The following is a 25216-nucleotide window of genomic DNA, read 5'->3' on the forward strand; positions in this document are numbered from 1 at the left end:
AGGCTTAGAACAGTAAAACAAGTCAAAGTAAATCCCCCAAAGCTACTTGGGGGGAAGATCAAGGTCCTAAACATATTTATGAAACAAACTTCTTAAAGTAATCATTTTGTGCTGGTGTAGGCCTTGCCCATTGGAAATTATCGTAAGCTTTGCCTGTGCATAAATGAATCACCTGAGAAACTTTCTAAGACTACAGCTTCCTGGGTTCCTATCAAATTCTGACATAGCAAGTCTGAGCTGGGCCAGGGAAACTTTTTTTAAAAATTAATTATGGGGGAGGGGAAACCAGGACCTCATGCTTGTGCAACTTCACCACTCCTGTCCAACTTTTGCATTCAGATAGATAGATAGATAGATAGATAGACAGACAGACAGACACCACAGCATTGTAGCTTTTTCTGGTGCTGTTGTGCCTCCCATGTGATGCTGGGGTTTGAATCTCCCTCTTGGGCATGACAAAGCACTCACCCCACTAGGTGAGCAGTCTCTCTAGCCCAGAAGCTGCATTTTATTACTTATTTTTACTAAACACTGACTGCTCTGCCTTAAGGTGGTGCTGCAGATTGAATTTGGGACATCATAGCCTTGGGCATGATGTTTTTTTTTTTTTTTGCATAACCATTATGCTAAGTCCCCAACCCTCAGAAACTGCATTTTAAACAGCTCCCCAGGCACTCCTGCTGCAGGCAGTTTTGGTGTTCTTCTGAAAAGCACTGTGGTATTCAAACAGAATTTGCTCCTAAGGATGGGATCTTTCTAGTTCAGGCTGTCACTGTGGTCTTGGTCAGTGTCCTATCTTTCTTTGGGTTGACGTGGGTTTTCGAAATAGCCCAGTGAAGGCATTGGATGAGGCCTGTAGTTGTCACACATTTTAAAATAGTGTCTGTGAATCCTGCCAATGAAACCTCAAGAGAAGCCCCATTATATAACATGAGGGCAGAACTGGGGTGGAGCTAGTCCATAAAGGACTTAGTCCAGTCCCCCTGGCCTCCCTCTGCAATGAGATACTCAAGGAACTCCAAGAGCTGGTGTAATATCGATGGGCTCTAGGTACCTGGGGTACCTAGAGCCCATTAGGGTAGTAATGTTAAGGTAGTAATGTTGGAATAATGGGAGAGGTGACATGAACCTAAGGTGACACTTGAAGACAGAAGCAGAGATAGCCTGCATCTGGCTGACTTTAGATCACCTGGAAGGTTGTGACAAGACACCAGAGAGCTAAGACCCAACCCACTTAGAGGTCCCTGAAGGTCAGCCAATTACAAGCACCGAGACAACCCACACAGGCATGAAATGGCCAATTACAAACAGTGGGTAGGTGGCTAAGGAGAAACCAGGAAGCCCCTGACCTAGAGGCCACTTCCTGCCTCCTCTCCTGCCCCCCCTGCTTTTCTTGAGTGTGTGCTGTCCTTTTCTAATGACCTTTCTCTTAAAGACTGATGGGGGGGGGGCGTGGGGGGGGGCTGGGTGGTGGCAACACCCTGTTGAGTGCACGTTACAATGCGCAAGGCTGCAGGTTCGAGCCCTGGTCCCCAACTGCAGGGGAAAAGCTTCACAAGTGGTGAAGTTGGGCTGCAGGTGTCTCTCTGTCTCTCAACCTTTCTATCACCCCTCCCCTCAATTTCTGGCTGTCTCTATCCAATTAATAAATAAAGATAATAATAAAAAACTTAAAAAGATAACAAGATTATTTAAAAAAAAGACTGATAGGGAGTCAGGCCGTAGCACAGTGGGTTAAGTGCATGTGGTGTGAAGCACAAGGACCTGCATAAGGATCCCGGTTTGAGCCCCCGGTTCCCCACCTGCAGGGGAGTTGCTTCACAGGTGGTGAAGCAGGTCTGCAGGTGTCTATCATTCTCTCCCCCTCTCCGTCTCCCCTCTCTCAATTTCTCTCTGTCCTATCTAGTGACAGCAGCAACAACAACAATAATAATAACCACAACAATGATAAAAAAAATAAGGGCAACAAAAGGGGAAAAAATGGTCTCCAGGAACAGTGGATTCGTGGTACAGGCACTGAGCTCCGGCAATAACCCTGGAGGCAAAAAAAAAAAAAAAAAAAGACGATGGTGCTGGTGCTTAGTATTTCTTTCCATAGCATGGATGTCCAGAGGGGCTGCTATGGCCCCCAAAACACCATAATATCAAGAGTAGCCAGTGTGTGGCCAAGACAGGCTGTCCTCTTAGCACGAGGTCCTTTTATGCCACCCATCACTACACCAGGAACCACATTCCCCCCCCCCCCTTAATGTGATAAGACAGAGAAATTGAGAGGGGCAGGAGAGATAGGGAATGAGAAAGACACCTGCAATACTGCTTCATGGCTACTGAAGCTTTCCCCCTGCAGGTGTGAACTGGGGACTTGAACCTGGATCCTTTCACACTGTAATGTGTGCACTCAACTTGGTGTGCCACTTCTGGCCCCCACTGGGAACCATATTCCACTTGCTGTTCACACAGGGATCTTTTCTTGGATGCTGGAATCTTTTTAGTTGGAAATACTTCATCCCACTATAACATCCTGAAATCCTTCCCTCTTGGAGTCCAAATACAATCAGCTCTTAATTATCTTTGTTAATGGAGAGGAGCTAGGGTGTGAATAATCCAAGATGATGGACATTCCACAAGAATGAATAATCCTAAGTAGCATTTATTTTCCACTCTGGAATGCATTTTCTGTGTTCATGTTTGAATATGGATGTGTCTGATGCTCTGGGAATTTTAATACTTAGTAATAATAATGATAAAACCTCATGGCAGTGTCTCTCGCTGAGCTCAGTGGGTGGCGAATGTCCCCTCTGGTACTGTCCTGAAGTTACAGAGCTGGGTTCCTCTCTACCCTCCCAGCTCCCTGTCTTTGTGGCTCACACCTTCCCTGGGAGGGGATGGAGATACTGATTCTGCCTCTAAAGGACTTTCATTCCCGTTGGGCCTCATGCAAATAAGAACAAAATAAGAAGCTGTGAAATGTTAACAGAGGACTTCATTAAGCAATGTTGGTGAAAGCACTTGCCAGGAGTGGGGACAATTTGCCAACAGATAATTGAGAGCTGACTATATAGGTGTTCTAATTAAAAAGAAATGATGCTGCTTCTCACTGCCCTGGGACTCTGGGGCCTGCCTTCTGGTTGTTTGGGGGATATGAACCACAACTAACTCTTGTCTATACTTTATATTTTCACAAAACAGTGCACATTCTATTTTCCTCATTCCACTCTTACAGCACCCTGAGGAGAAGGTTCTAGTATCAGTCCCAAAGTTCTAGTATCAGGCCAAAGTTCACAGCCGTGCTTGGCCCAAAGCCAGTATCCCACTGAAGTGTGGCCACTAAGTCCTTGGTTCTCATGCCTCATTCTGCTTCTCCTCTCACCAGACAGTTGCATCTTCAAGGGCTCAGATTGTGCAGCAGCTCTGGCAATGCAGCGGCAGAGAACACTGGACAGCACTCACTTGAAATCACAGACCTGCCTTTTGTTCTGATTATTTGAAGTGGAAGAATTAGTAGAGGAGAGATTTTGTGCTGGAGGCACCTGAGGGGAAGGACAGTACTGTGTCTGCATGGACTGAGGGCTTCCTACTTTCTAGGACGCTTAGGTTGGGTCACTGAGCCCAGATACCAGATATCAGAGGGTAAGCTTAAGTTGGGAAGGAAGGAAAGATAGAACGAATTGACAGGAGGAATAGAACACCTTGGAAGAGTGGTAGCCTAAGTCAAGACTAGCATCTTCTTTTCTTCTTTCTTTCTTTAGATGGAGAGATGGAAAGAGAGAGAGAGAGAGAGAGAGAGAGAGAGACAATAGTACCAATGCTTTCTTCAATGTGATGGGGGCCAGGCTCAAACCTGGGTCATACACATCACAAAGCAGCACACTATTTTTTTAAAATCTTTATTTATTGGATAGACACAGCTAGAAGTTGAGAGGGTAGGGTGAGATAGAGAGGGAGAAAGACAGAGAGACAACTGCAGCATTGCTTCACCACTTGAGCAGCACACTATTCAAGGGAGCTATATTGTTGGTCCAAGACTAGCCTTTTGTACCTCCCCTATTCTGAGAGATCAAGAGAATCCCTCTCATTACCTGGATTAGGAAATGCAAGCTCAGAGAGGTCAGGTAACTAGTTCTATCACAGCATGGCACCAGACACATCTGACTGCAGCTCTGGGTCTTTGTTTCCTTGAGAGTGTTTGGTGACACTTTGGGTATCTGAACTATAGAGGTCCCCTTTCTAAAAGCAGAGACTGATGACTATATCTTCCAGCTGCTCCTAGTTGTGCCCCACAAATAGTTAGGAAGCGGCTTGGGTACCTGTAACTTGCCCTGCCCTTCCCCACCTGCAGACCACAGCTAGCCAGAGGGTAGGGTGAGAGAGAGAGGTCAGCCTCAGGAACAGCTCAGGGCAAAAGCCATCCACACTCAAGTAGAGGCATGGTCACTAAATTAAAAACGTATCACAAGGAAATGAGACCCCAGAGCACTATCAGTTCTGGCACATGGTAGTGTCAAGAACTGAACCTAGAACCTCTGGAACCTCAAGCATGCAAGGTGACATATAAATGCTATGCTCTCTCCCTATGGCACTGGGGGACAAATTCAGAGGCTCACAGCCTCACATGCTTGGCCTGCCACTGATCACACTCTCTTCCTCCTCCCCCCCCCCCACCCCATCACCAGGGTTTTGCTAGGGTTTGTGCTTAGATAACAAATCCACGGCTCCTGTTGGCCATTTCCCAACCCCCCACCTTTATTTTTTATTTTCCCTTTTGTTGCCTTTCTTGTTTTTCATTGTTGTTGTAGTTATTATTGTTGTTGTTATTGATGCCGTCGTTGTTACATAGGACAGAGAGAAATGGAGAGAGGAGGGGAAGACAGAAAGGGGGAGAGAAAGACAGATACTTGCAGACCTGCTTTACCGCCTGTGAAGCGACTCCCCTGCAGGTGGGGAGGTGGGGGCTCGAACTGGGATCCTGATGCCGGTCCTTGTGCTTTGCGCCACCTGCGCTTAACCTGCTGCGCTACTGCCTAACTCCTTTTTTTTTTTTTTTTTTTTAAATTACTTGATAGGACAGAGAGAAATTGCGAAGGAGAGGGAAACAGAGAGGGAGAAAAAAGATAGACACTTGCAGACCTGCTTCACCATTCAAGAAGCTTCCCTGCTCAAACCCAGGTCCTTGTGCATGGTAAGGTAGGCTATGTCCCAGTACTGTTCCTTCTTCTCTTTCTCTTTTTACTTACCCTCCCTCCCCTTTTTTCTTTCTTTCTCTCTTTTTCTCTCTCTCTCTCTTTCTTTCTTTCTTTCTTTGTCAGACAACTTCTAAGCTCCAGTTTATGGTGGTGCTAGGAATTGAACCTGAGACTTCGGTGCTTCAGGCATGAAAGACATTTTATTTCATTATTATTTTTTATTTTTTTATTATTTTATTTTTTGAGCAGAGCACTGCTCAGCTCTGGCTTATAGTGGTGCGGGGATTGAACCTGGGAATTTGGATCCTCAGGCATGAGAGCCTCTTTGCATAACCATTATGCTATCTACCCCCGCACCTGAAAGCATTTTACATAAACATTATACTTTTTCTCCCCAGTCTCAATCTTCTCATTCTTTGAAAAAGTGCGAGAGAGAAAGACAGCACACAATAAAGAGAGAAGAGACACCACAGCATTGCTCCACCATCCAGGAGGCCCCCTCAATGGCATCCATAGTGCCCCCTTGGGTGCTGGGATTTGAACCCAGGACCTCATCCAAGGTGAGGCTCCCACTCTGCCAGGTGAGCTACCTCCAGGCTGGCAGCAGGGGCATTCTGAAACCCACCTTTTTACATTTCTGTTCAGGAGTTCTTGGAAAAGGCTAACCTGGTAATAGTTTGCCTGCTCCATCTGGGTGAATAAGGGCCTGAAGTTTCTAGGGGCTGAGACCCTGCTCCTCCCCGTTCCCTCCGAAGACAGCTCTATTTTCCAGCTTAGGTGTCTCTGGATGTGCCTGTGGCAACTGCCCGAACAGGAGAGTTACTCATGGCTCCACTGGAGGGAACAGAGCTTTCATGCCTCCTCCCCTAAACGCAACAATATTTGGTAACGCTTGGCGTCTTGGGGAGAGAATTCATGTCCGTAATTAGTTACTGTATATCACCGTTAGTACTCTGCTCAGGATTTACTGGGCAAATAGCATTTAACTGCACAATAACTACAGGTCCTTGCTGCTTATTGGGTAATTTACTAAGGCTGGGAGAATGGGGCAGGAGGGACTCTGAATAGGAGGCATTGTAACCCCTTGAATCAAACTTTATGAGTTTGAGTTTGGCAGGGAGGTGGCTGCTGGTAGCCAGATCTCATCCTTTGTGTTGTGGAGTTGGCTGGCTGACTACTTCCTTCCCTTTATTTATTGTGGGAGAGGGCTGGGACCCGGGTCTGTGGCTTCCTGGGGCTACCTGGGCCTGCTGCAGAGGGCCTTGTGGTCCAAGAGGGTGTTTGGCAGAGCAGCTCAGGCAGGAACGAGGGTGGGCATCCTGGGACTCCATCCAGCGCTTCCATTCACTCTCTGAGGGAGGCCTCATCTTGCTTCAGGCTGGGAACTGGGGAGGACGGGAACTGTGCTAGGCATCTTGGCTGGAAGCATTGGATAGTATGAAACCCTTTCTTACCTCTCGAGTACCATGGTGACTGGGACATAGCCATTCCTGGACACTTGGCAGACATTCCCAGCCTTAATGTGCCTGAGCAAAGTCTGTCTTTGTTTGGCCATGCACTGTCTAAACTCCTTTAACCTATTTAGACCACGGCAAGGGGAAGAGACAGAATAATGAAAAACTCAACGTGCAACATTGCCTTACGCAATCTAATAAATTACTCGGCGCCTGGCTGCCAGCTCAGACTAAGCCCAATATTGCCTGCAGTAATTATTTGGATCAAATGCAGTTTATCTGCTTCATATTTGTGCTTCTGTGCTCCGTGGTAACTTATAAATGTCATTGTGGTGTTTATTTGTTATAATGAAACTTAATGGCATTGGAAGCCAGGAGCAGGGCTGGTGGGGCGGCAGGTTTAAAACAATCTCTTCATCTCTGGAGAAGAAATGAGCCAAGAGGACATGAAACTGCCCTGTAGGAAAGAGATTTACGGACATGGCTGCATCCACGAGCCATGTGGTGGCCGGAGAGGCAGGAGTGTCCCCCAGGCATTCATCAGCAAGTGGGTCTTGGCGGTCTCTCTCCTGCACTGCCCCATCTGTCCTTGCACCATCTTTGAAGGGCATTGAGGGCTGGTGAGATTTCAGTCTTCCCAATGGCTGGCTAGACAAGAGATACAGGCTGCCCAGAGTCTTATGAGGCCAAGCCCCTGATGGATGGGGACAGAAATTAGAACCGGGGGTCGGGCGGTGGCGCAGTGGGTTAAGCGCACGTGGCGCAAAGCGCAGGGACTGGCGTAAGGATCCCGGTTCGAGCCCCCGGCTCCCCACCTGCAGGGGAGTTGCTTCACAGGCAGTGAAGCAGGTCTGCAGGTGTCTATCTTTCTCTCCCCCCCTCTCTCTGTCTTCCCCTCCTCTCTCCATTTCTCTCTGTCCTATCCAACAACAAAGCAACGTCAACAATGGCAATAATAACCGCAACGAGGCTGCAACAACTAGGGCAACAAAAAGGGGGAAAAATGGCCTCCAGGAGCAGTGGATTCATGGTGCAGGCACCGAGCCCAGCAATAACCCTGGAGGAAAAAAAAAAAAAAGAAATCAGAACCTCAGGGTTGCTGTGCTGTGGATGACAGAGCATGAGAGAGAAAGAGAGAGGGAGGGACCCGAGAGAAGACTGAGGGAGAATAACTTGAAAGGCCAAGAGTGGAGGGCATGGCTTTCTCCTAGTGAGAAATGGGCACTGGTGCTACGAGGCGTGGGCAGAGCAGAAAAGGTATCCCACTGGCTCTGCAGAAGTACCTCAGACAGGGGTGGGTCACTGAGTATAGAATGAAGGATTCTGGTTTCATACAGCCCAGAATCCTGACATTCACTACCTGTAGGGCTTTGGGCAAGTGGTTCTTTCCTCTTTTCCGAGTTTCATTTCCTTAGGTGGGAAGTAGGAGGAATAACAGATAACTCTCAGGACTGTAGTGATGGCTCAATGAGGCAACGGCCATGAAGTGATGAACTGGAGTTTGGCACAGGGTAAGTGATAAGTAATTGTCTGTGGCAGTGATTGGCACACAGTAGATGCTCAGTAAATGTCTGGTAAATGAATAAATGAGTAGAAACACTGCCTATCTGTGCGTATTATAAAGCCCTCTTCCAAACAGCTGAATCTAAAGCAAGACCTTATAATCATGCAGCGCTGATCTTACTGTCCCTGCTTTACAGGGTGGAAATGGAGGCCAGAGGGATTCTAGAAACTCAACCAACGCTACCCAGCTGGCATGTGGAATGGGCACTAGCTTTCTTGACACCCAGGGAGAAAAACCACGTTGGACAGGGGCCCCATCTGAGCCAGGAGGTGGAGGTCCTCCCTGCCCTGCTCCCTGGGGCTCAGTCACTGAAACTGTTCTGGCTTTGCGGGCTGAACCTGGAGGCGAGGCAGTCTGGGGTCTTTCTGTCCATTTCATCTTAATACTACCTTTCGTGTTCACTCATGAAATATTCATTTTCTCCCCCTCAGCGACAGGCTTATACAAGGCAACTCACATCATAAATATGGATGGAAATTACTAGTCATTGTTAGTTCTTCCTCTGGCTGGGCCCTTCCCCCAACATGTCTCCTGTTTTAATCACAGCACAAACGGGAGTGGATTGCGGGTGTTCACCTGGAGCCCCTACCGAGGGCTTTGCGTTTTGTGGCACTTTATCTGTCCATGAAGCACCTGTGCAGCCATTATGCATATTTTTTCTCAGTACCATATGCTGCAGGTAAGACAGTCTGCACCATGTACTTGAATGTACTTTTTTTCACAGATGAGAAAACAGGTTAAGTGAGAGCAAGGTCAAGGTCACAGACCGAGTCAGGAACTGAATGGGTTATTTTTATATTATTATTATCATTATTTTATTATTATTATTTGTGATTCTGACTCTACATGAAATGCTCTGGAAAGCTTCGTGTGTTGGTTTCACATGAATCAACAATAGCACCATCTTCTGTGCACAGCAGTTCTCATTTTACAGAGTTGTTGTTTGTCTATTTTATTTATTGTTTAGAGGTTTTTTTTTTTTAAATATTTCATTTATTTATTCATGAGAAATGATAGGAGAGAAAGAACCAGACATCACTCTGTTACATGTGCTGCCGGGAATTGAACTTGGGACCTCATGCTTGAGAGTCTGAAGCCCTATCCACTGCGCCACCTCCTGTACCACTGTTTAGAGGGTTTTTATCTATGCTATTTTACTGGTCCTTACAAATCAGGCTTGATTTTCTTTTTCCTTTCTTTTCTTCCTTCCTTCCTTTCTTTCTTTCTTTCTTTCTTTCTTTCTTTCTTTCTTTCTTTCTTTCTTTCTTTCTTTCTTTCTTTCGTCATGTGATACAAGGCCCACAGTGAATTAGTGGCAGATCTGAGATCTGGGCCTCCCAGTTATTTCTCAAAATTAAATCCAAGGAACACTGTGCCAGTACATACTCTATGAAACATATCATGTGGTCAAAGAAGTTTGCCTAATTGTGATAGCTTAGGCCTCCTTTTGGTGGCTCACCATGCCCACGGCATATTCAAGTCTACGAGAAGCCATGCCAGAGAGACCTGTTTAATTAGGGTTAACCCGGCTTCTCCGCACCTTATTTAACCACGGAGCCAGTATTTCACAGAAAACCTATTAACATGCTACAGAAATGCCGCTCCAGGGAAATGTGTATAAGCGATTCCCCCTCCTCCCAGATTTTCAGAGGCAATGGGCATGCATGGGAGGGTTGGAGACAAGAGCTTGGAGGGTGGGGATAAGGTAGCAAGCCTGCTTGTGGGGCTCAATAGAGCAGTACTCCCTCCCATTCTCCTTCCTGAGCCCGTGGGACAGTGAATGCTGGAGACATGACTCAGTATTTAGCACAGTCCATCCAGCCCATCTCTAGGGCAGGATGGGGTGGGGGCTGTTTGACTGGCTGAGTTGGGGGTCTATGTGGGGAGATAAAAGAGAAAGTACCTTTAGACCCAGGGAGACATCTCCATGGGAACATGACAGACATGGATGATTATGGGGGTGGGGGTAGGGGTGAGGGGTTTGTTGAGCCCACCCTCATCTCTCTCTCATCAGACAAAGCCCGTTCAAGCAGAGTGAATGGATGGAGCTGGGGCTGAATCTCAGTGCTGCTAGGTGATGCCTGCAAGCAGTTAGGGAGAGGGCTGGATCTCTCTGAGCCTGTTTCTTCAGTCTCAGAAAAGAGGTACTTTGAGCCTCTCCCTGAGCAGGCTGGAGCCCCCTTCTCCTGCCTTCCCCAGCTTCCTCAGTGCTACACCAGCCAGGGCTATGGTTCTCTTGGCTCTCTGCTCCAGCAGCGGCAAAACACCTGCTCCCTCTCTCAGCTCTCTTCTCCTTGTGCCTCTGCTCCTCTAGTGTGTGCCTGTCTCCCTGCTAGACTCAACACTCTCTGAGGACTATACCCTCTCTTGTCAGTGCCCACCTCCACCTCTCAGGCCTGACCACTCCAGTGGCCAATGACCAGCTCCTAATACCAGTAATACCCTCTCTTTAAGTCTCTCTGCCTTTACATTGAACTGGATCTGAGGGAGGGAGTTGGGCAGTAGCACAGCGGGTTAAGCACAGGTGGTACAAAGCACAAGGAATGGCATAAGGATCCTGGTTCCAGCCCCCGGCTCCCCACCTGCAGGGGAGTTGCTTCACAAGCGGTGAAGCAGGTCTGCAGGTGTCTATCTTTCTCTCCCCCTCTCTGTCTTCCCCTCCTCTCTCCATTTCTCTCTATCTTATCCAACAACTACGATATCAGTAACAACAACAATAATAACTACAACAATAAAAAACAAGGGCAACAAAAGGGAATAAATAAATAAATATTTTAAAAATGAACTGGATCTGAGGGGCGGAGCTTGATGACCAAGGGGTGGGCTTATGCAAATATGAGCTGTGACCAGGCAGGGTTGAGGCAGGGCCAGGCGGAGAGGAACAAGTCTGAGGAATCCCAGAGCCAATAGCAGCTCTTTTCCAGGCACTCTCTCTTCTTCTGTTACCCCCACCCACTGCCTCCCAGGTCCAACCTTGTTGGATGTAATGGCGCTGTGGTCCAGGCAATGTCCTGCCTCAATGAGAGGACAGTGGCTTGGTGCAGTGTCTTGTAATCCTTTCATGAATAGTGGTTGAGAAGTGCAGCTCTTTACTACTAAGAATAGTGGTTATTCCTGGCACATTTGACTTGGAGGTGGGGAGTATTACATTGCTCTATTTATCCCACACTCTGTACGCAGTTACTGAAACTGTCACTGTGTCCTATATTCCATAGGCCATTATGTGTATTTCAAACCATTATATAAATGGACTTGATTTGGTACTTCTGAATGTCATTAAACTCCTCCCATACCCGTAACAACTCAGTTTCCATAGAAACTAGTATATTCGAGCAGGGAAAGCAGAGGGAAGAAAGAGCAGAGGGGAACCATGTCCTCCTGGACTGCTTCCAGCATGTGGGGTCCAGTAGTGTGATATGGCTCCATGGAGATGAGGTGACATCCTTCCGGTTTTTATTGACTCTCCTTTGATAAGAGGTCTGGGTGGTTCATGGGGCCTGAAAGTGCTCTTTCACCAGGCCATCAAATGTCCTGATTTATTCAGATCCTTTTCCCCCATGGGAGGGAGGCTGGTGGGAAGGACAGAGAACTCAGTGATGAAGCCTTTGAGGCTCTTCGAGAATGGAGGGAAAGGGACAGAGAGCAGAAAGAAGGCCTCTTTAGGATACAGTTGGGGTAGAGTGAGACTCCCAGATTTTGCCCATGGTTGCTATCTAAGTCACTTAATCCCACTGTCATCAGTGCAAGCAGAAGGATGAAACGGCTCTCTTGGGACTGAAGAGGTGCTGTGCCTGAGACCCCCCGTTTAACAAAGGCCTGACTGAGGAGCTGTGCATGGCCTTGGTGAATGGTGAGTTGCCTCTCTTTGGAAGAAATTGAGTGCAGGAAACAGTGGCCTCATACTACAATTTGTCTCTAATGGTCAGTTCAGTAATCACTTTCTCCAGGAAGCTGTCCTGGACACTGTTCACCTATACAAACTGAATTTCCCTTCTCTGTTTCCACACCTGGTGACAGCAAGTAGGGCTTTTGTTATAATAGCAGTGATATCCTTGGGGACAGGGAGTGTGCCCTTATATACAAAGGCACTGTGCTAGGCACAGGGTTGATGAATGAATGAGCATGTGATCCGTCAGTATTCAGAAGTCTTGGGGGCCAGGTGGTGGTGCACTTGGTAGAGTGCACATGTTACAATGCCAAGGACCTTAGTTCAAGCCCCTAGTCTCCATCTGCAATGGAAAGCTTCAAGTGAAGCAGTGCTGCAAGTGTCTCTCTTTCTCTGTCCCACTGTATCTCCCCTTCCTTCTTGATTTTCGTCTCTACCCAATAAACACACAAACAAAAGTCTTGATGTACACTGGTACTTGGCAGGGATACTGAGCCATCAAAAGACGGTGTGGCCTCTTCTGAGTCCCTTTTGGTGACTGAACTCTTTGGTGACATAGTTTTAACTCTGCTCTAACTATGCCTGAGATTTGAATCTGGATCCCTCTGCTCTATGGCCATGGTACTCCACCATTCAGCATACTAGTAATAGTGCTAAGGTCGGGGACATAGTGACCCACTAGCTATACTGCCCTATCCTCAGGCATGAGGTCCTGAGTGAGATCCCTTGCAACACATATACCAAAGTGGTTCTCTTTCCTAAACAAACAAACCTAACTACAGTGCTAAAAAGAAAAGCCAAGATCCAGCCAGCCATGAAATCAACTTGGTGGGGCCAGGCGGTGGCGCATTTGGTTAAGTGCACACACTACAGTGCACAAGGACCTGTGTTCAAGCCCCTGGTCCCCACCTGCAGGGGGAAAGCTTCACAAGTGGTGGGCAGGGTTGCAGGTATCTCTCTGTCTCTCTTCATCTCTATCTCCTCTTCCCCTCAATTTCTCTCTGTCTCTATCCAATAATAAATAAATAAGTAAAGTTTAGAAAAAAAAATCAACTTGGTGTGACACTGCCTCAGGGCTCCCTGCCTTGGTGGTGGTGGTGGGAGAGCAGAGTGTCCAGCCTCCAGATGTACCTGTCCCCCGCATGGAGCTAGACTCTTTGGGTTTCATGTCTATAATCCAAGAACTCATTTTCCAGGGTTGTGGAGATAACATAATGGTGATGAAAACAACTTTCATGCCTGAAGCTCTGAAGTCCCAGGGCCAAGCCCCTGTACCACCATAAGCCAGAGCTAAGCAGTGCTCTGGTAAAAAACAAAAAATATATGGACAAAGTAGTCCAGGAAGTGGTGCAGTAGATAAAGTGCTGGGCTCTCAAGCATGAAGTCTTGAGTGGGATCCTCAGTTATTGCATGTGCCAGAGTGAGTGATGCTCAAATATTCTCTCTCTCTCATAAATAAATAACTTATTTTTATTTTTTTATAAGAGCAACGGGCTAGGTAAGCATAGTAAAAAAATGAAAAAAATAAGATAGGCTGATTTGCCCTTGAGTATATATAAGTATATATAAATTAAAAAGTCTTTAAAAATATATGAGGCCAAACCCACTTTTAGCTGACAGACTTCCCTCGCTGTTGCCAAGGACTTAGCACAGTGAAAGAGAAAGAAAGAAAACAAGGTCAGAGGCCTAAGTTCAAGCCTTGTTTCTTTCTTTTTTTTTAAATTAAAAAAATTTAAAAATATTTATTTTATTTATTCCCTTTTGTTGCCCGTGTTATTTTATTGTTGTAGTTATTATTGTTGTTGTCATTGTTGGATAGGACAGAGAGAAATGGAGAGAGGAGGGGAAGACAGAGAGGAGGAGAGAAAGATAGACACCTGCAGACCTGCTTCACCGCCTGTGAAGCGACTCCCCTGCAGGTGGGGAGCCGGGGTTCGAACCGGGATCCTTATGCCGGTCCTTGTGCTTTGCGCCACCTGCGCTTAACCCGCTGTGCTACAGCCCGACTCCCCAAGCCTTGTTTCTATCTCTCACCAGTGTGTTACTCAGGCAAGTTGCCACTGCCTTCCTGATTCTTATTTCTTCTCCTGCAGGTGATATTTTAACACTCCTTTCAGGTATCTTGAATCAACTAGTCCCAACAGCATCGTTTGAGCTGTGACCAGGCTCAGAGAAGGTCACTGTGCTTGCTCGTCTTTCAATGTCTGCTCAGTGTAATCACTATAGTAGGCTCTGGGGATCTAGTAGTGATCAAACGGAACATACTGATTTGCATTTGGAAATACTACTGGACTGAAGTGTGGAAAGTGGGGAAGGCAGGGGGGAGGGGTGAAGAGGATGGAAGGAAGGAACCAGGCAGGAGAGCAGGTAGAAGAGGGTAGAGGGTAGAGTGAGGAGGTGGCCAGGAGAGGGACAGCAGGGGCTGGAGGAGCAGGCCTGGGCATGAGCTCTGGGATCCTCCATCAGACTGCAGCTAGAGAATGGTAGGACCCTTGTTCTGAGATGCCGAGTGAATTAAATAACAATCATACAGTGCCCTGGAAGTCAGAGTCTTGGCATAAATAATAAACAGGGACATTATACAAATAACCAGCTTTGGCACCCCAGTGGAAGGAAACACATCAGTAAGAAAAATGAAATATGGAGAAAAAAATGCACCCTAAAGCCCCAACTAACAAAATGACGATATTAGCCAACATCCTGGGGGCTCTCACAGGCAGGGGAAAAACGGTCTTAGGAATATAACGGCAGGTCCTTAGCTTGAGCCAGACTGTGGGGGAGTAGTCCCCTGTCATGAGGTTGGGTGTCCCTGGGCTCAGTCCTGGGGCTTAGTCCAGATCCCTGCAAATGTTTCCCCTTTGCTCTGTGGAGGTGATTCAGCTGCAGCTTTGAACACAAGAGCCCCAGATTTGATCCCTGGGATCATATATGCTTTCATCTCTCTCTCATAAAAAAGATCAAAAGCATTTTAAAAAAGATTTTATTTATTAATTATAAAGATAGGAGGAGAGAGAGAAAGAACCAGACATTAGTCTGGTACATCTGCTGCCAGAGACTGAACTTAGGATCTCATGCTGGAGAGTTTACTGCTTTATTCACTGTGCCACCTCTCAGACCAGTCTTTTTTTTTTTTTAAAGTATAGCTCTTAAACGAGGGAGACAGCACAGTGGTTATGCAAATGATGGGCCCTTATGCTTTGTACTGTGTGCATTTAACCTGGTGCCCCTCCGCCCGGCCTCCCTTTATTTCTTTACTTATTATTATTATTAATATATATTTTTTATTACCACAAGGGTTGTTACTGGCTGTGCCTGAACAAAGAAACCACTGCTTCCCATTGCTGGCCTCCCTTCCATCCCCTTCCCTTTTCTTACTTTTCTTCCTTTTCTTTTCTCCCCTATTTGATAGGATAGAGAGAAAATGAGAGGAAAGGGGGAGATAGAGAAGGAGAGGGAAAGAGACACCAGCAGCACTGCTTTTTCATGAATCTTTCCCTCTGCAGGTAGGAATCAGGGACTTGAACCTAGGTCCTTGCTCATGGTAATGTGTGAGCTCAACTGTGTGTACCAGCATCCAGCTCCACTGTGGTTGGTCTCTCTCTCTCTGCCTCTGTATATAACAAAACAAAATAAAACAACACAAAACACAAAACAAAACAAAAGTCTTGCAGATGCTACCAGACATGAGAAGGTTGAAATCTTGGGGCTTAGGGGTCGACTCCTAACTTGTAGGAGCTCCAGCTGCTACATGTAAAAGGGTGTCACCTCCAGGAAAGGCAGGGAATTCCTTTTTATGGCACAGGGGTTGGGGGGGGTGTACAGAAAGGAAAGCGAGGCTTCTGGGCCATCACAGGTCTCTCAGTTGCTGAGGACCCTCAACTTCCACCCTGGACTCTGCCTCCTCCAACCCCCATGATGGGGAGGAAAGTGCAGGTGCAGGGGCGCAGATGACAGATGGTGTAGCTCAGGGCCAGTGAGGACCCCTCCCCCAACCTGTGGAGCCAGTCTCTCTTTCCTGGGTGCCTCTGCCCCCCCCCCCCCCCAAGAGCTACAGGCTTCCAATGAGCAGAAGGTTGCTGCTGCTAATCATTTACATTTGTTTCCTGCTGGGAAGATGAGAGTGACAGCACTGTGAGGCAGCACTGCTCTCCCTTTGCAGAGGGGCATCTGGTCACTGGGATTCCTAGGGCCACCCACTGCTGCGTAAAGCAGGGTGCAGGCCACCACCGTGTCGTGTCCCAGGGCTGCTGGAGGTCGGGCCTGGTGGCTGTCCCTACCTCCCTCCCCTTGGGCCTGGTGGAAATTTCTGATTCCTTAAGAGACTGTCTTCCCTGCCCCATGGCCCTGGCTCCAGGTCTTTCTCCCATGTCCGTCCTGTGTGCTGCCCTCATCTTCCTGCCTTTCTCACTATCCTGAGAAACACAAAACAAGCTGAAGTGTTAGGGCCTCCTATTTGGGAATGTCCAAGAGCGCTGGATGGCTGTCAGGGTCCTCAGATCACGGCCCTGGGGCTTCTAGCAATTTCCCACGGACCGCAGGCAAACTGGGGACTCTTTGCCATGGGGTGGGCTGCATCATGACAGTCACTAGAGTTTGTCCCCAGCTCTAATACAGAGGAACACTGAGCTTTGTGAGGGGTACATTGGGCCCCTCACCCCAGACTACATGGGGTTTCTATTCTGCTTATGGGCAGGGTAAGCCCTGGCAGTATGTGACCGAGAAAGCCATGTCTGGGGTCTCCAGGAGAAATGGGGTATCAGTTCAGAGACAGGAAAGGGAAGGGAATGGGACGTGTGTGCGTGTACCTGAGCTGGGGTGTGGCGTGAAAAAATAGTGAGAGCAATTCCCCTTGCAGATTTGGAATATCAACCCATAGATGCCCCAAGATTATGGCCTCAAAGTGCATGAGGGAAGAGAGGGAACCTCCGGAGGCTCCCCTCCCAGTTACCTACTCTGCTTATGTGCCCAGGTTCTTCCCCACCCATAAAGGGGCACTGGAATTGGAGATAAGACTGACAGGAAAGGTAGGAGATGGGAAGACCCTCATTTCATGGAATGCTCTACAGAAGTTTGCTCTTTCCCATGAGCTCAAGATTCAGTTAATCTCAGGACACGAATTAAGTGCATTGCACTCTGCAGATACTGGGTTTTTACAACTCCCTTCACCAGCAAAAAGAGTGTAGCTGAAAAAAGAATCAGAAGATGGCTAGAATTTTTTAAGAAATAATTTTTAAAAAAGATTTTATTTATTTATTAGTGAGAAACATAGGAGGAGAGAGAAAGAGCCAGACATGTGCATGTGCTGCTAGGGATTGAACTCAGGACCTCATGCTTGTGAGTCCGATGCTTTATCCACTGCGCCACCTCCTGGACCACAAGAAATAAAATGTGTTAAAAAACGAACATATAAGGGGCCGGGTGGTAGCACACCTGGTTGAGCGCACATATTACAATGCATAAGGACCCAGGTTCGAGCCCACCTGCACGGGGAAAGCTTTTCGAGTGGTGAAACAATGCTGCAGGTGTCTCTCTGTCTCTCTCCTCTATCACCCCTGTCTCTCTTGATTTCTAGCTGTCTCTATCCAATAAATAAAGATTAAAAAATAAATAAAAGGGAGTCAGGTGGTAGCACAGTGGGTTAAGCGCATGTGGCACAAAGCGCAAGAACCGGTGGAAGGATTCCGGTTCGAGCCCCCAGCTCCCCACCTGCAGGGGTGACGCTTCACAGGCAGTGAAGTAGGTCTGCAGCTTTCTCTCCCCTTCTCTGTCTTCCCCTCCCCTCTCCATTTCTCTCTGTCCTATACAACAACAATGACATCAGTAACAACAACAATAATAACTACAACAATAAAACAACAAAGGCAACAAAAGGAAATAAATACAAAAAATTTAAAAAACTAAAAAACAGACATATATATATATATTAGATTTTTAAAAACATAATGTTGCATACTTACTAAGTATAATGTAAACATAACTTTTATATGCACTGGGGAAGCAGAGCATTCATGTGACTTGCTTGATTGCAATGCTTGCTTGATTGCAATGGTCTAGAACCAAACTCACAACACCCAGGTGTATCTGCATCTAAATTAAAGGGAATGGATACCTCCCTGTGTGTGAGATGCTGGATGAAGGCCCAGGAACAGACAGACAGACAGATAGGAGAGGAGCAAGCATGGTCTTTGCCTTTCTAAAATTGACAATTCTCTAACCTGAATTGGAATTGGTGTATTGCACCAAGTAAAAGACTCTGGGGTGGGTGGGTGGGGGCAGAGTACAGGTCCAAAAAAGGATGACAGAGGACCTAGTGGGGGTTGTATTGTTATATGGAAAACTGGGAAATGTACAAACTATTGTATTTACTGTCAAATGTAAAACATTACTTTCCCAATAAAGAAAAAAAAACTGACAATTCTCTAGGTAGGGCAGACACCAATTCAGTAAGTGCCACAACATAAATGGGCTTGTTGCCTCCATGGAGCACAATGATAGAGGAGGAGAGGAGTCTAATTTAGGTAAGGTGGTCAGACAGGATCTCTCTATGGAGTGTCTTAACAGCTCTGGTACATTTCCTGTGTGTTAATTGGGAGTTATTTGAGGATAGGGAATTCTTTAGTTTAGAAAATACCTGACACAAGAAAATGCTACTATTATTTTTGTAGTAGGTTTATATGGCTGTTTGCAGAGTGAATAAATGATCTCCTTCTAGCAGCTCCTATTTAAAGCACCCTGTATTCAATCACAGGAAGACAGTCATGTCAAGCAAATGTGATATTCTCATGCCTGTCCTGTCTTTATTCCTCCTTTGCTGTCTGCTCTTTATGATTTCTGTTCATCTCTCTAGTTGATGTCTCCAGTGTGTGGATGGATGGAGACAGACAGACAGACAGACAGACACACACACACACACACACACACACACACCCTACCTCTGTTTCTGCAAATATAGCAGATTCTATCCGAGAAACCATTAAGTGCTCCCAAATGGAGCAAACTTCTCATTGACTATCACAGACTTCTTTAAACGATCTTTGAATAGTGTTTTCTTTTTATTGCTTTGTGTAGTTTAACTGCACCGATTGCCATTACTCTGGCTTAATATAAACCCCAGATCTATAAGACTTCAGTTCATTCATTATTTTTCTCTTGCTCCTTCTCAAGCTGTTTTAGTTATGATTATTTCTGGCATGTAGTGAGGAGGGGGGAAATAAGAGGAGGGGAAAAATAAAAACACACTAAATTAACAAAGAGACAAATGAAACAGGGGACCACCTCTCCCCGGGTGACAGGCACCTTATTAGATACCACTGAACAGAACAAATATGCTTTAATACAGCACAAGCAGGTCTTTCATATTTATTCTGAATTAGTAGTTTAGAGATCACTATCTTCTTTTTAGTGGAAGAAGTAGATAATTGTTCCAATAGCTCACTCATTCCAACTGAGAGAAAAATAACTTTTAAAAAAATACATAGTTTTTATTTATTTTTTAAAAAGATTTCTTTATTTATTTGTTTATGAGAAAAATAGGAGGAGAGAGAGAAAGAACCAGACATCACTCTGGTACATGCGCTGCTGGGGACTGAACTCAGGACCTCCTGCTTGTGAGTCCAATGCTTTACCCACTGTGCCATCTCCCAGACCTCAATATACATTTTTTACATTGTTCGATTTATACCAAGGTGTAGGGTGCACTGTGGACAAAGATGTCTGTTCTTTGATCTCTGTCCTGACTGCCATTCCAGTTCAATTATTAATGTGTGGAAGTTATAACTACTTTGAGTATTGGTACAAGATTATTATAAATAGTAAAGCAGCCCCCCCATACTTGTTGATGCCTTTTCTTATCTGCAGACATGCTGAAGTTGGGGCATGTGGGCTTTAGAAGGAGAAATATATAGACTTGGCATTTGGGGGTCAAACTTGGGAGCAGAGGCATCCCCATCCCTTCCTCTTCTGCCTGCCTCCCTTCCAGAAACAAAGCTGACCCACCTCCTGTAGCTCTCCTGCCCTGCTGTCTCACCTGCCTCCTCATTAGCTGAGGTTTGTGATTCATCACACATGGTGGCTGAGCTTCCTTCTACTCCCTCGTCTCCTTGGTGCTGGTCACCCAGCAGCAGCTACTGTGTGTGAGTGTGCATGCTGGACATCTGGGAAGGGTGAGAATAGAGAGGTGGAGTGGGGAGGCAGCAGCTCTGATATCCCTCAAACTCTGCTGATGCCTTCGCTGTCTCCTCTTTGCTGACTGTCCTTTTTTGATAGATAGATAGATAGATAGATAGATAGATAAATACATAAATAAATATTTATTGGGAAGATAAAGAGAGACACTGAGAGGGGAGGGGGAGATAAAGAAAGTCAGAGAAAGAGAGACACTTGCAGAACTGCTTTATCACTTGTGAAGTTTCCCCCCGTAGGCTGGGACCAGAAGCTTGAACCAGGTCACTGCATATGAAAATATGCACTCAACTAGGTGTGTCACCACCCAGCCTCCTATTTCTGACTTTCTTGACTGTTTTTCCACTAGTTTCCCTAGGGAGGAGGGTTTAGGTTGGGGTGAAGCACCTGGGATCTCCTATTCTCAACTACATCAGTCATAATTGAAAAGAACGTTTTTGTGTGTATGTGTGTTACATGTGTTTGCAGAGGGGACTAAGAGAAAATAGGTATTATTTTGACATCTTCCCATTGTAGTAAGAAAAAAAAAACCTTTAAAATGCTGTCTTAAGTAAACAGGCTGTCTCTAAGACTGTGAGAATGATGATGGTTATTACTGGGAGGGTGGGGATTCAGAACTTTGGTGGTGGGTGTGTTGAGATTACTCTATAATCTCACAGTTTTGTGAACCACTATAAATCACAAATAAAAATGGCTTGATTAAAAAATGTTTTCTTAGTTCAGTTAATATACAAAATAAGGCTAACTATCCTCAGAGGTTCTGGTCTTGTTCCCCAAGTTGTCTCTGAAATCTTTCCTGCCTCTTTACTTAAACAACAGGCTTCTATTCCTGAGACCCCAGAGTTCCCAGGTTTAGTCCCTGGAATCACCATATGCTAAAAGTGTTTTGCTATGGTCAGTCTCTCTCCACCTCTCTGAAATAAACCTTTTAAAATTATATAATTCTTCTTTTTTAAAATTATCTTTATTTGTTTATTGGATAGAGACAACCAGAAATTGAGAGGAAGGGGGAGACAGAGAGACAGAGAGGCACCTGAAGCCCTACTTCACCACACACAAAGCTTTCCCCCTGCACATAGGGGCCAGGGGCTTGAACCTAGGTCCTTGCACACTGTAATGTGTGCACCACCACCTGGCCCCTTAAAGAGTGCCTTCTATAATGCTATGACAAAATAAATAAATAAGTAAATAAATCAATAAATAAATCAGCGATTTCACTACAAATTGAACTGTCCCCTTTATTTTTTAAAAAATTACTTATTTATATTTATGGAGATCCAAAAGGCCAACAAACACATGGAAAAATGCTCCGAGTCACTGACTGTCAGAGAACTGCAAATAAAGACAACAATGAGATACCACTTCACTCCAGTGAGAATGTCATACATGAGAAAAAATATCAGCAACAAATGCTGGAGAGGTTGTGGGGACAAAGGAACCCTCCTGCACTGCTGGTGGGAATGTAAATTGGTCCCACCCTGTGGAGTGCAGTCTAGAGAATCTCAGAAGGCTAGAAATGGACCTACCTTATGACCCTGCAATTCCTCTCCTGGGGGTATATCCTAAGAAACCAAACATACCCATCCAAAAAGAGTTGTGTATATCTATGTTCACAGCAGCACAATTTGTAATAGCCAAAATCTGGAAGCAACCCAGGTGTCCAACAACAGATGAGTGGCTGAGTAAGCTGTGGTATATATACATAGTGAAATACTACTCAGCTATTAAAAATGGTGAATTCACCTTTTTCACCCCATCCTGGATAGAACTTGAAGGAATCATGTTAAGTGAGATTAGTCAGAAACAAAAGGATGAATATAGGATGATCTCACTAACAGACAGAAGTTGAAAGACAAGCTCAGAAGGGAAAACACTAAGCAGGACTTGGATTGGAGTTACTTTATTGCACCAAAGTAAAAGATTCTGGGATGGGAGGGAGGGTTTGGGTCCTGAATCATGATGGCAGAGGAGGACCTAGTGGGGTTTGTATTGTTATGTGGAAAACTGGGAAATGTTACGCATGTACAAACTATTGTATTTTACTGTCAACTATAAGCCATTAATCCTGCAATAAAGAAATTTAAAAAATTTGCTTAATTATATTTATGAAAGAGAGTATGAGAGAGAAACCAAAGCAACACTCAGCTGGGTATATGGTGGTCCTGGAGATTGAGCTTGGTGCTTCTAGGCTCTCAGGCCTGCAAATCCTTTCTAGTACTGAGCTACCTCCTCCCCCCATTTATATTAAAGACCTAAACACCTAATATGATTGTATTTGGAATAGGTTATTATTATTATTATTTTAGATAGACAGATACAGAGAGACCCCAGCATAAAAGTTTCCTTTAATGCAGTGGTGACCAGACTTGAACCTGAGTCATGTGCATGGTATAGCAGCACATTATTCAAGTGAGCTATTTTTCTGACTCAGGAATAGTGTCTTTACATAAGTAATTATCAACAATATTAAATAAAGTCATACGCATAGGGCCCCAATTCAATAGGACTCGTGTCTATATAAAAAGAGATACAAAGAAGAAGGAGAAGATGAGGAGGAGGAGAACGAGGAGGAGGAGATACCAGAGATCTTGCCTCTCTTTCCCATCAGAACTAGATCATTTTGGTATCCTGAATTAGAACCTACAGCTTCCAGAACTGTGAGTCAATAAATTTCTGTTAAATCACTCAGCCTGTGGTATTTTGTTATGATAGGCCAAGCTGACTAGCAGAACTCTCTTAGCTACTTGTGAAAGTTGGGAGTGGGGGGAGTCAAATCATGCTCATTGGCCCCATCACAGGTTCTTAAGACCCCAGAATACTGGGGTCAGTCATCTGGAATCTGAGGTTTCACATTCATCTAGCCCTTGACTTTTCAGCTTCCCGAAACCCCATGAACCTTGTTTCAACCTCTCTAATGAGCAATGCCAGCAAGAGAACATGTCTATTCAGCACCATGGACAGAGGGGCCCTGTCAGTTCCCACAAATTAGAAGTTACTGCCTAGCATGCTCATGAAGGTGGTGCTGGAAGGGAGAGGGTGGGTGGGAAAAGAAAGAAGCCAGGGAGGGCGATTGACTGGTAGGGTGCAGAAGATGCAGTACAGTCAGGGGCTTCTGCAAACGGGGAGCCGCTTCTCTGTGCTGCTGCATTCTTCCAAAGACAGGCTGCAGACTGGGCGACGTGATCACTCCTTGTGTATAATCACGCTGATCTGGCTCTTGTCAGATTGTCACTGTGATGGGTTCTGGTGACATGCCTATAGCTGTGTGATACTAGTTCTAGGGAGCACAGAGGGGTATGGGTGCCAGCACCCACTCTGGGTTGGGGGAAGTGCCGAGAGAGAGCCCTGGAACAATGGTGGGGTCTAACTCTAGGGATGAACATGATGCAGGTGAGCTGCCTCATTCATGCCTGGAATGGGGATAAGGCTACAGGGGCCCTGGGTCTGGGGAGAAGAGGGACCCAGCTCATGGCAAGCTGCACTGGTGGGAAGCCAGGCTTCATTTGTCTGACTTTAATGAATAAATGACATCCCTAGCCATTGTTTGCCTACTTTTGAATCCTGACAAACAGTTGTGGCATCTGATGGAGAGGGTTATTAGTTGCATGGAGACAGATGGCTGGGGATGAGGGGATTGGCTCTTTATTATAGCAGGCCTATAAGTGACAGCACTCTTTTCATACCCCAGCCTCTGTGTCAATGCCAATACTTTCCCAAGCCTTCTGTGGTGCAGTTAGGCCTCAGAGGGAAGGAAGACCCAGTGCACAGGAAAGCAGGATGACCCTTGAGTAAGGGGGAGAGGTAGGGACAATGGAATTGGAAAAGAAGGTGGGTTTTCAAGTACAAGATTTTAGAGAATCAAAGCTGTCTCGTTCTTCTTTTGTATTCTCTTAAGCACCCTGCAAGGTGCTGTTTATTCAATACACATTCAAGAAATGTGAATGATGAAAGAGAAAGGTGGGTCTGGATTAGAAATCTAATTGAAAGAATTTAATTGCACTGGATGGGCGGGGAACAAAAGGTAGGAAGGAAAAAGGAAGAGAAGTAGGGGCTACCAAGAGAGGAAGGAAGGGAGCATAAGGGGGATGCTTGTGAGCCAGCATAGTATGTATCAGGCATGAGCCACTCTCCCCACATTGCTACATAAATGGCTTCATGGAAGTCAAACTGATCTCTCACTGTCCTATTGGACACGTTCCAGGTTCTTTTCCTGGTTGTAGAACAGAGCTCCTTCTCCCCACTCCCCTGCTATCCCAGAGAGGGTGGGAAGGTTCTCACTGACCTTCATTCATCCTCCGAAACTTGTCCTTGGCCATGTAGCCCAGCACCAGACAGCATCCTCTCTTCTGGAGTCCCAGCTCTGGAAGAAAGACACAAATGGGTGAGCTGGGAATAGGTGCATGACAGTGAAAACCCCTCTGCAGGGGACACACAGCTTGTTGTGCTCACAAACAAGGCTAATTCCTTCTTTAACCAACATTTACATGGAGCTTACTATATCTAGATATTACTTTTTTTTTTTTTTGTCATCACTGGGGTTTTGCTCACTCCAGGCCAACTTTCTCAGACAGAGGCAGAGACCAAGATGGAGAGACAGAGAGAAAGACACCACAGAACAAAAGCTTCCTTCAGTGTGGTGGGAGCTGGCCTTGAACCTGGGTTGTGCGTGTGACAAAGCAAGAATATTACCTAGGTGAGCTGTCTTGGTGCTCCCACCACCCCCACACCCCCAGCATAGTTTGAAGCCAGCAATTCTTCATGATTTCCACAACAATCCTCTGAGGTATATCTTATTGTTACTTGCTACCCATATCCTCTCCATTTGCAGGTGCATTAAGCAATCAGCCTTAGAAAAATGGAACTAGTAGATGGTGGAGCCAGAGTTTGAACACGGGCAGTCTGGGTTTAGAAACCATTATTTCATAGCTAAGTGAGTCAACTCTGTAAA

The 25216-nt window shown here is 45.9% G+C and overlaps 1 protein-coding gene across 11 annotated transcripts in view; it reads right to left on the minus strand.

Moving 5' to 3' along the window:
• Nucleotides 1-25216, minus strand: part of KIRREL3 (kirre like nephrin family adhesion molecule 3) — a 624884-nt gene that overhangs the window by 98668 nt on the left and 501000 nt on the right. For all 11 annotated transcript variants that reach the window (XM_060180147.1, XM_007539447.3, XM_060180153.1 and 8 more), the window contains one exon: nucleotides 24551-24628. In XM_060180147.1, coding sequence (XP_060036130.1) covers nucleotides 24551-24628 — 78 coding nt within the window. The remainder of the gene's footprint in view (nucleotides 1-24550; nucleotides 24629-25216) is intronic.

This window comes from Erinaceus europaeus, chromosome 20 (genome assembly GCF_950295315.1).
Source record: "Erinaceus europaeus chromosome 20, mEriEur2.1, whole genome shotgun sequence".
Classification (NCBI taxonomy): Eukaryota; Metazoa; Chordata; class Mammalia; order Eulipotyphla; family Erinaceidae; genus Erinaceus; species Erinaceus europaeus.